The sequence below is a fragment of the Mustela nigripes genome, chromosome 12 (genome assembly GCF_022355385.1).
Source record: "Mustela nigripes isolate SB6536 chromosome 12, MUSNIG.SB6536, whole genome shotgun sequence".
Lineage (NCBI taxonomy): Eukaryota > Metazoa > Chordata > Mammalia > Carnivora > Mustelidae > Mustela > Mustela nigripes.
Window position 1 is genome coordinate 73,468,896 of NC_081568.1, and position 13,621 is coordinate 73,482,516.

General features: G+C 54.5%; 1 protein-coding gene across 1 annotated transcript in view; it reads left to right on the forward strand.

Moving 5' to 3' along the window:
* The window catches only part of TGFBI (transforming growth factor beta induced), a 32,522-nt gene extending 20,443 nt beyond the window's left edge, over nucleotides 1–12,079 (forward strand). Inside the window, exons 8-17 of the mRNA XM_059417620.1 lie at nucleotides 1,706–1,918; nucleotides 2,733–2,870; nucleotides 3,417–3,562; nucleotides 4,250–4,386; nucleotides 5,144–5,274; nucleotides 7,703–7,827; nucleotides 9,098–9,200; nucleotides 9,769–9,848; nucleotides 10,910–10,934; nucleotides 11,423–12,079. Coding sequence (XP_059273603.1) covers nucleotides 1,706–1,918; nucleotides 2,733–2,870; nucleotides 3,417–3,562; nucleotides 4,250–4,386; nucleotides 5,144–5,274; nucleotides 7,703–7,827; nucleotides 9,098–9,200; nucleotides 9,769–9,848; nucleotides 10,910–10,934; nucleotides 11,423–11,463 — 1,139 coding nt within the window. The 3' untranslated portion in view covers nucleotides 11,464–12,079. The remainder of the gene's footprint in view (nucleotides 1–1,705; nucleotides 1,919–2,732; nucleotides 2,871–3,416; nucleotides 3,563–4,249; nucleotides 4,387–5,143; nucleotides 5,275–7,702; nucleotides 7,828–9,097; nucleotides 9,201–9,768; nucleotides 9,849–10,909; nucleotides 10,935–11,422) is intronic.
* The last annotated feature ends 1,542 nt before the right edge of the window (nucleotides 12,080–13,621 follow it).

Genomic DNA, 13,621 nt, shown 5'->3' on the forward strand with positions numbered 1-13,621 from the left:
GGGGATCCGTTGTGTCCAGATGTCACAGTGCCTCCGTGCCTGGCCTGTGGCATGAACCCAGGTCCCCAAAGGAAACGTGGTACAGGCTTGTCTGCAAGGAAGTTTAAGCCTGGTTGGGATTAAAAACAGGTCGTGGGATCTGAAGCGGTGAGCGCTATGACACAGACGCCCCCGTGGTGGTGGGCATGAGGGCGGGGGTGGGGCACGTGCTGCCAGAGGGGTCCCGAGGCTTCCCAAAGGAGCTGGGACGTGGGCGCATCTCCGCATACTGAACTTTCTATTTGGAGCTGTGTTCTCCCTTAAACTGCTTTTGTACAGAACACGTTTTCATCTTTGAAGATATCAGAACTCTTGCTGTAAGAAAAGGCAGCCGTAATTTATTCCTTTTGCACACAGCCTTTTCCTGCTCAGTAACCCGTTTGCTGTGAGACCAGGCCCTCGGTATAGGGGCGTCACTGGCTGGCTCAAAGGCAGAGGGACAGGAGTCCAGCCTCACAGGCTCGGCTGTTTCTGGTGGCTTGGCAGAGAGGCAAGAAGCAGCCTTGGGCTGGCGTGCCTTGTTTGAAGACTGGCTTCCAGCCTTGGCCCTGCTCTCCCTCCCCGTGGCCCTAGCAGGTCACCCTTACCCCACCCAGCCTTTACCTTCCTTCCCTTAGAAGCTAAATCCCCGAGACCTCGTTTCCATGGCAGCCTGCCTGTCCTTTCCCTTCCCGCCAGCTGAATGGCTTTCAAGGCCCCTGACACTCCTGTGGGAGCCCCGTGCCTCGTGCCTCTGTAGGCCTTCTGAGCTTCCTCCTGTCCGTGACGGTGCGGTTTGGGTTCCCACGCTCAGCACAGATTGAAACTTGCCTCTGCGGTGAGACTGTAAGGGAAAGGGCCCTGGTGACCTGGGGGAGTGGCCGTCCGGGAATCTGCCCCGCCTGGTGGGGGTCACGTCCCCCCGCTGCTCCTTGCAGCTTCCTCAGGACCCCCAGCCTCTGCCCTGTCCCTGAGAGCCACTCGGACAAGGAAATAAACTCTACTTATGACTTCCGGGTAGAGTGAGGGGAGTGCCAAAGACCGTGTCTGACGGAGCACCATCCCTGAGCCTGAAGACAGATCCTGGCAGCTAGTGGGCCCTTGGGTAAAATGAACAAAAACAGGTAAAATGCGCAGATAATCTAGAACTCTCATTTGCTACAGTTTCCATCTTTCCCTATCAAATTTCAGGTTTTTCTAAAGGTCAGTAGATAAAAAGTCTGAGGGTAAACTCATTTTGAGGGTCAGACACTAATAGAATTCAGTCTCAAGTTCAGGTGCTAATAAGGGAGTCGCGAATGTCTGTTGGGTGTTGACTGTGTTGTCGGGCACTGGGCTGGGTGCGGTACTTTCCGGGCTTCAGGTCCTCCTTACACCATCCCCAGGAGATGAATGCTAGGCTTATCTCGACCTGAGGAGGAAGTTGAGGCTCCCAGGGGCTCCGTGACTTGCCCAGGGCCCCACAGCGGGTAAGTGGCCAAGCTGGGATTCAGACTCAGGCAGTCTGCCTGCTGACTCGGGACAGCAGCAGGAGGAGAGGAGGCCGTAGGGGGCGCAGTCCCCAGCCTCATCTCCAGGTCCGTGTCAGAGAGAACAGAATCCTCACAGTCATGGTGGCTGTGAGCTGGCCTCTGAGATTAGCCTAGAGCCAGCACGGCCCTTAATCTGTGTCTGTTTTGGTCCCCAGACCTGCTGAACAACCACATCCTGAAGTCGGCCATGTGTGCAGAAGCCATCGTTGCAGGGATGTCCATGGAGACCCTGGAGGGCACCACCCTGGAGGTGGGCTGCAGCGGGGACATGCTCACCATCAATGGGAAGGCCATCATCTCCAATAAAGACACGCTGGCCACCAATGGTGTGATCCACTATATTGATGAGCTGCTCATCCCGGACTCAGGTGAGCCAGGCCTCCAAGGCCATGATCCTGCCAGGCCTGCTGGCCCCTCTGCCATCTGCAGTTGGGGTCCTTGGGGGAATTCGGAGATCGTGGGGGTCATTTCCTTGCAAGCACCCAGCTCACAGCCCCTCAGGGGAGAGGGCCTGTGCAGCTGGCAGGTCATGGCCAGACTGTGAAGAATCTTGAGCCACGAGCCTAGGAGTCCAGGCGTCACTTTGGAGGCATCAGAGAGCTGTTGAGGGGAGCCGGGAAGGGATTGACTCAATCCCAGAAGCCGTTCAGGAGATCAGCCTGCTCTGGTTGGGCGCAGAGGGCCATTTGCTGGCCTCTGAGCACCCGCCATCTCACTGAGCCTGGGAGAAATGACAGAGTGGACTTTGGCTTGGGCTTTGTGCAGCAGGCTAGCCCCGTTCTAGAATTCCAGGGAGGTCGGTTGCCCAGAAGTGAAGCAATTTCACAGAAGAAAACCAAACCAGAAGTGAGCTTTCTGTGGGTGTGGTCACTGGCATCATGGGACCCTCAGAAGCCACCACACAGACCACGCTGTCTTGCCGCAGGCCTTAGACGGCACCCTGGCTGAAGGCAACGACAGAGACTGGCCTCTGCCTCCCGCTCCTCACCTCCCTGCCCTGCCCAGGGAGACCTAGGGGACCACGGGCCTGATGACACGAGCCCGCTGTGCCGCTGCGGGGCTGAGAGGGCTGTTGACTCACGAGGTGACATTCCTGCTGGCGTGCGTCATGCTGTGGGGTGGACGGAGGATAAATGAAAACAGCACTTGTAACTTTTGAACCTGCGTTCTCTTTCCTTGCAGCCAAGACGCTGTTTGAGTTGGCTGCGGAGTCTGATGTTTCCACAGCCGTTGACCTTTTCAGACAGGCTGGCCTTGGCACTCATCTCTCCGGAAAGGAGCAGTTGACCCTCCTGGCCCCCATGAATTCTGTATTCAAAGGTAACGTGGTGAGGGCAGTCCCAGGAGCGGGTCACCTCCACAGCACCCTCCTAGAGGGACAGCACCCCGCCAGCGTTAGTGCTTCCACTGGCTCACCCGAAACCTCAGGGGCTCTGCTGTATCATCTGGCAGAGCAGAGAATGCATTTGGGGGTCTGGTCTTCAAATCAATCCAATCCAAGAGTTTGCAGCTGGCCAGAGAGTGCCTTTTTATTCGCAGAATCAACCGCTCATGTGATCGGCAGAAGGTCAGAGCGAGGATACAGCTGAGCCTTGGCCGAGGGGAAGGCGGAAGACGGGGCCAAGGGGTGTCTGTGCCTCCCCCTCCCTCCACGGGCAAAACTCCAGACACCCTCAATTATCTAGACCCTCTTGTGTTTGGTTGATTTTCAGAAGATGCCAGATGTTAAGGAATATTGGCAGCCTCCCTGGATTTCTCAATCTCCCATTTTCAAGTGCAAGGAGGGTTGGGCTTCCCACTGCATTTGTCTCTCATTCTCTTCCTTTCTGGAGCATGCCTCTGGACCGAACCCACCTTCTCTTGCAGATGGAACCCCTAACATCGATGCACATACAAGGAATTTGCTTCTGAATCACATGGTTAAAGACCAGCTAGCTTCCAAGTATCTGTATCATGGACAGACCCTGGACACTCTGGGTGGCAAAAAACTGAGAGTTTTTGTTTATCGCAATGTAAGTTCTGGCTCCTGAATCATGCTCTTTCTTTGCCTCAGCTCTAAGAAATGGAAGCTGTATTAAAGAAAAAAAATTGTATATATGTGGGTATGTAGCATATAGCTGACTAGGTAGGCAGTGGTCCACATCGAGCTCAGTGTGATCAACAGGGGCAGAGGGATGGAGATTTTGAATCCTTAGCTTATGTGAAGAGAAGCCTTCTGAACTGAAACACAGCTCTCCCTGATCCCAAAGTTTCTCTTTTCCCTTCTCCTGTCTGTTTTCTATCTTCAAACTCAACGGTTACTGTGGACTCTCAGCCAGAAAGCACAGTACAACACAGGTGTATTCCTTGGGACCTGCCAGTACCAGTGACTAAAGACGGTTGTCATCTGTTAAAGTCAACAATTCAGTAGAGTTGATCTATTGATCTCATCATTGCCGATGGACCTCACGTGTACTGGGACAGTCTCATCGTGGGGCCTCTCTGTAACTCCAGTGGGGCCCAGTAGCCCTTTCTCCTTAAGGAACACTATTTTTATTTTTCCTTTCCTGGAGAAAACACGACATTTTATCCTCCCCGTAATGACCCGCTCTAGCACACATTCACTGCTCTGTGCGGTTGAAGACACAGCGTGTGCCTGGAGCACATCAGGAGGCCTCATTAGGGTGGATGACCTATGTCTGCCCCTCTTTGGTATACAGAGCCTGTGTATCGAGAACAGCTGCATTGCTGCCCACGACAAGAGGGGGAGATATGGGACGCTCTTCACCATGGACCGAATGCTCACCCCCCCGATGGGGACTGTCATGGACATCCTAAAGGGGGACAATCGCTTCAGGTAACCCGCCTCATGCCATGGAAGACTTCTGCCAAGGGTCAGGACGCTGGGTCTCAGCTATCTGTCAAGCTCCCTACTGCCTCGGGGGGTTCCATGAACACTGGCGGTGTCCTGGTGACCTTCCAGCCTGGGGATCTGGGAAGGGCGAGGCTCACACTGGAAGCTTATGTTGAGAAGAAGGGTTATTTCTGGGACTGTAATCCCCACATCATTGGGAACAGAGAGGGGGCTGCATTTTCATATGAAGGGCAAGAAAGATACCACACTCTCATATTGAGAGCACCCCGTTTTGAGTGTGGGATGAGTCTCAGTCGGCACAATATCTCCTTGGGACCACTGAAGACTCCTTGCTGCTCCTTCTCAAGCTCCCTGTGTCACTTCGTTCTCTTGCCCCCTTTCTCCATTTCTGACCTGCTTGCTTACCCCTGGGTGCTGTGACACCGGAGCCAGGAGGCCCCCACCCCCTGCACTCCCCTGAATCACATCCCTAGGACCTGGTGGCTTGGCCTCTTCCTTCCTGCTCCCCCCACCCCCAGCCTCTGACCTCTGACTGTTTGATGGAGCTGAACATTTATGGAGAAAATATGCAGAATGGAGTCTTCCCTCCTTGTGCATGATGAGCAAGGGGTGAAAACCAGCAAGGGGGGTGTAAATTCTAGTTCTGGGGTCTGCCTCCCAGCAGTGGGGAGATATTTGGGAAAGTGGGTATCCCCTCCCTATCACAGGCAGGTGACATTTTCTCTGTGTGTCTCCCTAGCATGCTAGTGGCCGCCATCCAGTCTGCTGGGCTGACGGAGGTGCTCAACAGGGAAGGGGTCTACACAGTCTTTGCTCCTACAAATGAGGCCTTCCAAGCCATGCCACCAGAAGAGCTGAACAAACTCTTGGGTAAAGACCAAGCGAAGTATATTTTGCATAGTTTCTGACGTGACTGGAATCGTCAGGGGACCAGCAGGAAACGGGGGGCTCATTACCAAGGGTTTGACTGAAAGGAACTTAATGGAGAGACTGCAGAAGTGTGGGCAGGAGTAAGGGACCAGCAAAGGATGAGGACACCCAGGGAAAAGTGTTTCCCACCGCAGGCCCGGGGCTGGGGAAGGCCAGGGGGAGGAGGGAACGGGGAACCGGAGCTCAGGGGAGGGGCACAGGACAGCAACCAGAGCCCACATGCAGCTGCGGGCAGAGCCAAGACAAGGGGGCCAGGAGTTCTTCAGCCTCCCTCTCCTCCCACAGGCCCATTGCGTGGGCCTCCTGTCAGCCATGAGAAGGTGGCAAGGGACCCTGGATGGCGTGCGTCACAGCGGTCAGTCTCCCTGGGTACCATGCAAGGCAGAGAAGAGTAGAGAGACACTGAGTGGGTAACAACGAGCCCCGTCACTGAGACCTGTCTTCCCCGTGAGAACCTGTGAGGACAGCCATAATGAAGCCATTTACCTGTGTGAAATGTCCCTCAGGGCCAACGCTTTACCAGAGAAGCTCTTCCTGGCCCTGAGAAATTTAGCTGAGGATGTTTGAGAGATAACCCCAGTGCTTAAGGGCTTAGATTCCTGGATCACCTAAAAGCAGTTTTAATTCCTGGCTCTGGCATTCACCAGGTGAGTTAGGTCTAGTAAGTCCTTCAACCTCTCAGAGCTTCCGTTTTCCCATTAGAAAAATGAGGGTGCCTTGCTGTGTGGAGTGTGGCGTCAATGAGGTGTTTGCCGGCAGTGCTGGGCACACGTCCTCCCCCGGTGATGGCTGCGATGACAGGGTTCGGGGTGCGGGTGTCGTGTGGAGCTCTGGTGCTCGCCTGTGGGCACACTTGGGCCCTCCCACAAAGGTGAGCCTGAGGAGAAGGAGGAGGGACGCTAGAGAAGAGGAGGAGGAGGAAGGTCCTGGGCCACCCTCTGGGCATGCCTCATCTACACCTTCCTTCCAGCCCCAGGGCAGGAAGGAACGTTCTATTCAGAAAGTTCAGGCTGCAGGCAGCTGCGGGCCGAATTTGTGTCCTGTTTAATAGTCTTGATTGCAAACGAATGCCTGTGTCTTTGATGCTGACGTATATTCCTGAGAAAAGGAGAGAAGTTCATTCTGAACATAAACTTTCCAGCCTCTCCTGGCCCAGCAGGAGTGGAATGTTCCCCAGATGGCCGTGAGCCTGCTCGCTTCCCTCTCATTTTCAGTTGTGCAGGAGGAGGCTTGGACAAAACTTCCCACATGTGCCCTCTGCCAGGCCTGCAGGCAGGAAAAGACCCCCAGTGCTCCTGGGGAATAGGGGGCCAGCCAGGCGCAAGAGGTCAATCCAGGTATTAGATGTCTTGGAAGAAGGAGGCCCCCTGCCCTGGGGGCTGGCATGGTTCATCAGTTCCAGGCGGGATTTCTATAGAATGGGAATTCCCATCTGCCAAGTTGTGGGGTGTTTGGAAACCACATGATACCTGGTGGCTCCATTCCGCGGCACTAATGTGGATTTGTCTGTACCTAAGTGAACTCTCCAAAATGCTTTCAAAACTTCCTCCGCTCTTAGTTTCAAGATGCTAGAAATAGGCATCCAGAAGCCCTGGGGGACATCTAGCCACTTGGCTGGGAATGTGAGTATCAGGGCAGCCGTGATGGAAATGAGAGGACAGCTGGCAACTCGAAGAATTGCCTCCCACACTTAATTTGGAAAATGCCTGTGCACCTTTATGAGCAATCGGATGGTCTCCCCAGTTGGTGGAGAAGCTGATGTGGGCTGGAAGGAATGCCGAGACGTGAAGGGAGGGATGCTGCGGAGGGAATGCCCCCCTTAGCCCTGACCTCATCGGCTCCACGCCCCCCCCCCCCAGACGGCAGCTGTTGAGTCTTTTAAGTTCTCCCTGCAGGAAACGGCTGCCCCAGAATATGCATTTGAGGGCAGAATGTGTAAATATTTCACTACTGTGTTATAACCGTCAGGAGCCACGCTGATGATGAAATGTCCCAGATGCCGGTGCTGGAAAGGTTCCTGACTTTCCAAGCAAATATTTAGCTCATGGAAAAATGAGTCATACTCACAGAGGAGTATGGATTAACTCCTTCTCGGCAGCACAGAGAGCTCTTGCTTAACCCAGCCGTTCCCTCCTTCCCCACTACAGAGGCAGATTCATGGCTACAGATGTGTGCCTCTATCCCCAGAGCCTCCGGCAGGCAGCCCATCAATGGGCTGAGCACACCCACCGTGTGCTCCTCACCTGGTCGCAGAGTTCTACATCGCGGCCATCACCACTTGCCTCCCCTCCCGGCCCTTCTAGACGGCGGAGCTGGTTACCAGGCTTACAAGGAACTCTGCTCTCCCTTCTTTCCCACAAACCTGCAGGCAATGCCAAGGAGCTGGCCAACATCCTGAAATACCACATTGGCGACGAGATCCTGGTCAGCGGGGGCATCGGGGCCCTGGTGCGGCTGAAGTCTCTCCAGGGGGACAAGCTAGAAGTCAGCTCGGTGAGTGTGCCTGAGAACTAGGCGGCCAGCTGTGAACGCTGGGACCCCAGGGCACCTCCCAACCCCTGGGCCAGGGTCACACATAAACACACACACAAATACATACACACACACACACACACACACACATAGAGTCTCGAAGGTGAACCTTGGATCTCTGAGGACATCCTGCCCAAAAACAGAAAAGAGAAAAGGGTCTTCGGGGAAATCAGGCGAGATGGTGCTTAGACACAAATAGAAACGTCTAGGTTTGCTGGGGAATCACGCGTCTGACTGGCATAGGGGAGAGGCCGGTAGGTCTTTCTTCCCTTAAGAAGATGATGGGCAATTTCTCATGCATCTTGAGGGATCAATCCCCAGTCCCCTTCTCACCCCATCCCTTCAAATCTGGGGCTCACCAAGCCCCACCATGACCCAGACTGTCCCTAGCGGCTTTTTCTTCAGATGCGCGGTCGCGAGCTACCCCTGGCTCTGCACCTTGATGACACGTGTTCCACTTTGAAGCTGCCTGAGGGGACATCCTCACTGGAGAGAGAGAACAGATGGGCAGCCAAGCTCAGTGAAGCTGCCTGTGGCCTGCCTGGCTGTACCAGCCAAGGTCACTGGACTTCCCTGTGGAGCCACCCATCTTCCAGAATATGGCTAGCCCAGCCTTGGTGCCGGGCCCCTCTCTCCTGACCTTCAGCCATCCCTTTGCTTACCACTTTCCCTCTGGAGCCTGAGGATACAAGGAGGGAGACAGAACATGAGGACTTGTTGACTCCTAGTTTGGGGTCCCATCACAGCCTTCCATTCCCCCTTCCCCTTTGGGTCTGACCGTGAGTTGTTCAGGAAGGACTGAGGTAGACACCTGGGTGCATTTCCTGTAAGAAAGGTTGGCCACTGAGGACAAGTGGAAGGAGCCCTACACCGACGCTGGAGGCCTGGCTTCTGTTTCCCGCTGTCCCACCTACTTGGCTTAAAGGAGATCCCAGGGGGGTCTTGGTTTCTTTTTCTGCTAAGTGGGGTGGTAACACCCCCCTCTTCAGCCCACAGTGCTGAGAGGACAACGTGACAGCGTGGGGCGCTCTTCTGTAGATGACACTGCACTGAGCCACATGCCGATATTAGAACGCGGCCACTGAGCTAAAGGCGTGTGGCTGGTAGAGGCCGTTCCATTCCCCAGTGTATCCCTCACGTCTAACACATGATCTGGCCTCTGGGAGCACTCAGGAAATTCACACTGAGTGAGCAAGATCCATGCGGTCTGTGTCGTCTCTTTTTCTCCCAGAAAAACAACATCGTGAATGTCAATAAGGAGCCAGTTGCAGAAGCTGACATCATGGCCACCAACGGCGTGGTCTACGCCATCTCCAGCGTCCTGCAGCCTCCAGGTAAGGTCCTAATCTAGCCCATGCCCCTCAGCCTGCAGCTGACCCTTCTGCACGCATGGCAGCTGGTGCTTGACAGGAAAACGAAAGATAAGAGCACGGGACATGCCACCCAGGGCCTCCATGGATGGTATCGCTGCAGCTGATTGAAAAGTGAATTAGGGAGTGTGGGTTTCCACTGTGCTGTGCTAGAAACTAGAGGACACGTTTCTTTTTGCTGAATTGCCGGTCTTAGCCCCACTTAGACACAGCCCACTTATTTGTCACCCATGGATGTGGTGAACGTGACTCCCAGCCCACATGTCTTAGGCCATCGTGCCTGATGGGAATTCTCTTTACCTCCAGCAAGATTGAACTTGGGTCCAGCCTCCGTCTGCACTGTACACTCACCTTTCTTTGCGTTCTTTCCCCATGGGCCACATTCCACTGTGAACTAGAGAAAGTTATGAAGGAAAAAATCCATGGGAGAACGTGAACCAGCAAGCCCAACAGTGCCCCTCAGTCCTGCTTGCTGTCAGTGCTGTGCTAAGAGCTTTGCTCTCACCAGTGTTGCATCTTCTTTTGTCTCCAGCCATCAAACCTCAGGAGCGAGGGGATGAACTTGCAGACTCTGCACTTGAAATCTTCAAACAGGCATCAGCATATTCCAGGGTGAGATGCCTCTAGGTTTGCCTGTGGTTGGAGCAGCCATGGGTCCTCTGCTTGGGCCCATTCAGGGGGCTCTCCGGGTTCCTGTCTTCCTTCCTTGTGCTTTCCCAGGACTCTGTGAAACTTCTCCCCACTTCCATACAGGCATCCTTAGCACTAGCCTGAGTGGAGTTCTGAGGAAAGAGCCCAGACAGCCCCTATTTCCTTTGTGAGCAAAAGCTGGGGCCTTTAAACTGAGGTCTCTCACCCTCATTCCATGGGTAAGCCATGGCTGGTGAGGACAGATAAAGCTCTGGAATTCATCTGTCCAAGGAAGGCCACCCATCCCGAATTCACCTTACCGGGCCTTGCCTGGCCTGAGCCTGGACCTCTAAATCCCCTTCTGTTTTTCATGGCATGGCCTGTCTTGGGGAAAGCTGGGGCTCTCTGAGCCAGTGGTGTGGGATCTGGATACAGGGCAGGTGTTGGGGGAACCTCCCTTCCTTGCCTCAGCTCTGCTTCCTCCTTAGAACCTCTCCGATTTTTCCTGCGCTTCTCTTTCTGCTCCCCAGCTTATCTGGGGCCTAGAAGCCCCACTCAGTCTCCTCTGCTACTTTGCATGAGGTGGAGCCCTTCAGGAACCTGGGCACCTTATAGAAAGTTTGCCTTTCGAGAGAAGCTGCTGGAGGTGCTGTTACCCAGAGTCCTGGAGCTGGAATGTGTCCTTTACTTTTGGACAGAGGTTTTCTTTGTGACCCTTGAGAAGGGGACTTGGCCTTGAGCTCCTACTCTTGAGGGCCACCCACTATGCTGCCCCAGCTCCCCAAACTCTAGGCTGCACTCTCGGTGGAAGCCTGGCTTTGGGGTCTCCCAGAAATATCTATCCCAGACTCTACTTGGTTGGGGCTTACACTGTGTTTGGGGCTGCCAAGACCACCTGAGGGCCCTCTAGGACCCAGTAGCTACACACTCCCCTTCCTCTTCCTCACCCCCAGCATTTTTTCTGAGTAGGGGTAGCCATGGGGCCACGAGCCGGGGCAGGTACAACTTTCACTAGAAACCTGACACTTGGTGTTTTCTTTCAGGCCGCCCGGACCTCTGTGAAACTAGGTAAGTCTGGCCTGGGTTTAAAGTCCTCTGTACAGGTGCTTGGGCCTTCCCCCCTGAGCAGGCACAAACCTGCCATCCGCTGTATATAGATGAGAATGTCATGGTGCAATAAAACAAGTGTGGTCTTTGGGGTCAGACACAGAACACCCAGTTCCCATCTCTGTGAGATGGAGATACTAAGAGCACCAGCCTTTGAAGGTTGCTGTGAGTTTTTGGCTTTGGGAACCTGGGAATATTGCATGTGCCGTTAGCAGGAGCACATGGTGGTTGAGGTCAAAGCTGGTAGATGGCAGAAGTCCCAGTTCCCATTACATCATGGACCGAGACATCACGATCTTTGTTCCATTGTGGAGTAAGACAGGACGTCTCCCAAACCAAAAAGCAGGGGGGCAGGGGAGGGTAGCAGGCGGAGGACCTAATGGCCCTGCACGTGGCTCTGTCCTAGACAGATACGCATCCTTTCCACTTAGGAAACTTCTCTCTTCCAGCCCCCGTGTATCAGCGGTTATTAGAGAGGATGAAACATTAGCGCGGAGGACGTGGGAAGAACGCACATCGGCAGCTCACCGCCACTTTCTCTGAGTTTACCAAAGAGACTGAATGTTTCTGAAACCAAATATCACACTTCAGTGTACCTGGGCTGCACCAGAATGAGATCTGAGCCCTGGGTGGGTGGAGGGAGGAGGGAAAGAGATGTCTTTTTTTTTTTTTTTCCCCAAACATGGCTTGTTAACCCACTGCTTGTGGAGACCTGGATGTCCCTGCCCGATAGTCGCTTTTGAAAAGGACCTGTCCTGAATGTGGACTTTCCCGCCTGTGCCAAGTGCTCTGAAAAAGGGGGCTGAAGTTTTGTGGCGCTCACAGAACACAGATCAGGCAGTCCAGCATCATGGGGGGGGGGGGGGGGAGTCCTGGCACAGTTTTTGTAAAGCTCTTTTACAACTGGAGAAATGGCATCGTTATAAGCTATGAGTTGAATCGCTCTGTCAGACATGTCTTGTGCCTGCACGCGGCTTGGACGCTTCTTGGTGGCCCTGTCCAGGTAGGAAAGGGAGGGGAGAGAGAGAGAGAGCATGCAGAGCCCAGGATTTCCCAGGTGTGGCAGAGCCATCGTGTGTTTGTAATAATAAAACTAAAGAAACGTATTCCTGTGTGGACGGGAAGCGCGGGCCGGCCTGGGTATTCACCAGGTCAGGGGGCTGTCTGCTTCTTGGGGCTGTGCTGGTCCTTTCTGTGGAGATTGCACCCAGGAGCAGCGTGACAAGGAGCCCCGAGGGGATGGTCTGTGGGACATGCTCCGTCTTTGTCGAACTCATTTTCCTTTCAGCCTCTATGGGCCCTGGGGGCTCGAGTCCTCTGTGTTGTGTTCCCTTGCCTCTTCTTGTTGGCCGGAAGTCCCCATCTCCCATTCAGCCTTGTGACCCCTGCCTTGGTGTTGGACTTTTGAATGCTTGGCACTACGCTGTGGAGAGGTTCCTGCATGGTCCCATTATACAGATGAGGAGGCCGAGGCTCAGGAAAGGGACAGGCCCTGGGAGCACAGCAGATAGCTGAGCCGGGACCGGCACCCAAGCGTTCTGCCTCCCGGGGACCACCATTTGGCATGGGAGTCTGTCCAGGTTTTCCAGGCCCAATAACCCCTGTGCCAACCCTCACACAAATCCTTTGGTCTTCTCCATTTTGAAATATCCTCAGCACTGACAGCCTAGTGCAGCCAGAGCATCACCACCCTGCCTGTGTGGCCTTAAACTGTCAGGGCCTGTTCCCAGAATGGTCCCAGGGGGCTGACCAGAGCATCTCCATCTGAGGTCCATCCTGCAGAAGAAACAAGACAATTCCCACAAGATGCCTAGGACAGCATTAGGTATCCTGATTTCTATCCCGCTATCTGGTGTTGCTCAGGATCCATGCAGCTGAGAGCCCTTTTTTGGTGTCTGCCAAAGAGAGCCCCCTTACCTGGGGACAGGTCATTTTACCGCCAGGACCTAGAGACCGACACAGAACTCAGCACCATGGTTGGGGACAGCGGTGGCGGCCCAGATGGAGCCCGTCCCGCTGAGTCTGGGGCAGACAGACACTACCTGTCATACCTACAGCCACTCATCCACCACTCCACAGCGCTCCTCGGTCCCTCCACAAATATCTGTGTGAGGCCTCAGTCTCGTGAAGCGTCCGTGCTCATGGGGAAGGATGCTGCACATTGGATAATGGTACTGTGGCCTGCGCTTCCGTGACAAATGAGGAAGAATCTGCAGAAGTAGGGATGGAGGAAGAGATGCTGGGAGCTCTTGGAAGTGAGGGGGGGATGAGAGCCGGTGTAGGAGCTCTCCTGGAGGTGAAGGGCTCAGGGAGGGGTGTCCTGAGAGGTGACAGTTAGCCTTCTGTAGCTCCCCGTCCTGCTCCACGGCTCTGCCCTGCTCACCCAGCCCCAGGGGCCGTGCTGGCTGGGCTGCCAGTGACGGCTAGTTCTTGCTGGATATGCTGCCTCCATACTTGATTTAAGCACCCGAAATGCACAGCCCGGACTGACCAAGAAAACACCAGAATCCTAAGAAGCGGTTAGGATCACTTTTAAAGATCCCTTCATTTAAAATAAAAACCAACACAAGTTCCTTAAAAATGCCCAGACCCCTCCCTCTGTGCCTGTGATCGCTGCCCGGCCTCCATCCCAGCCTCCCTGACAAGGA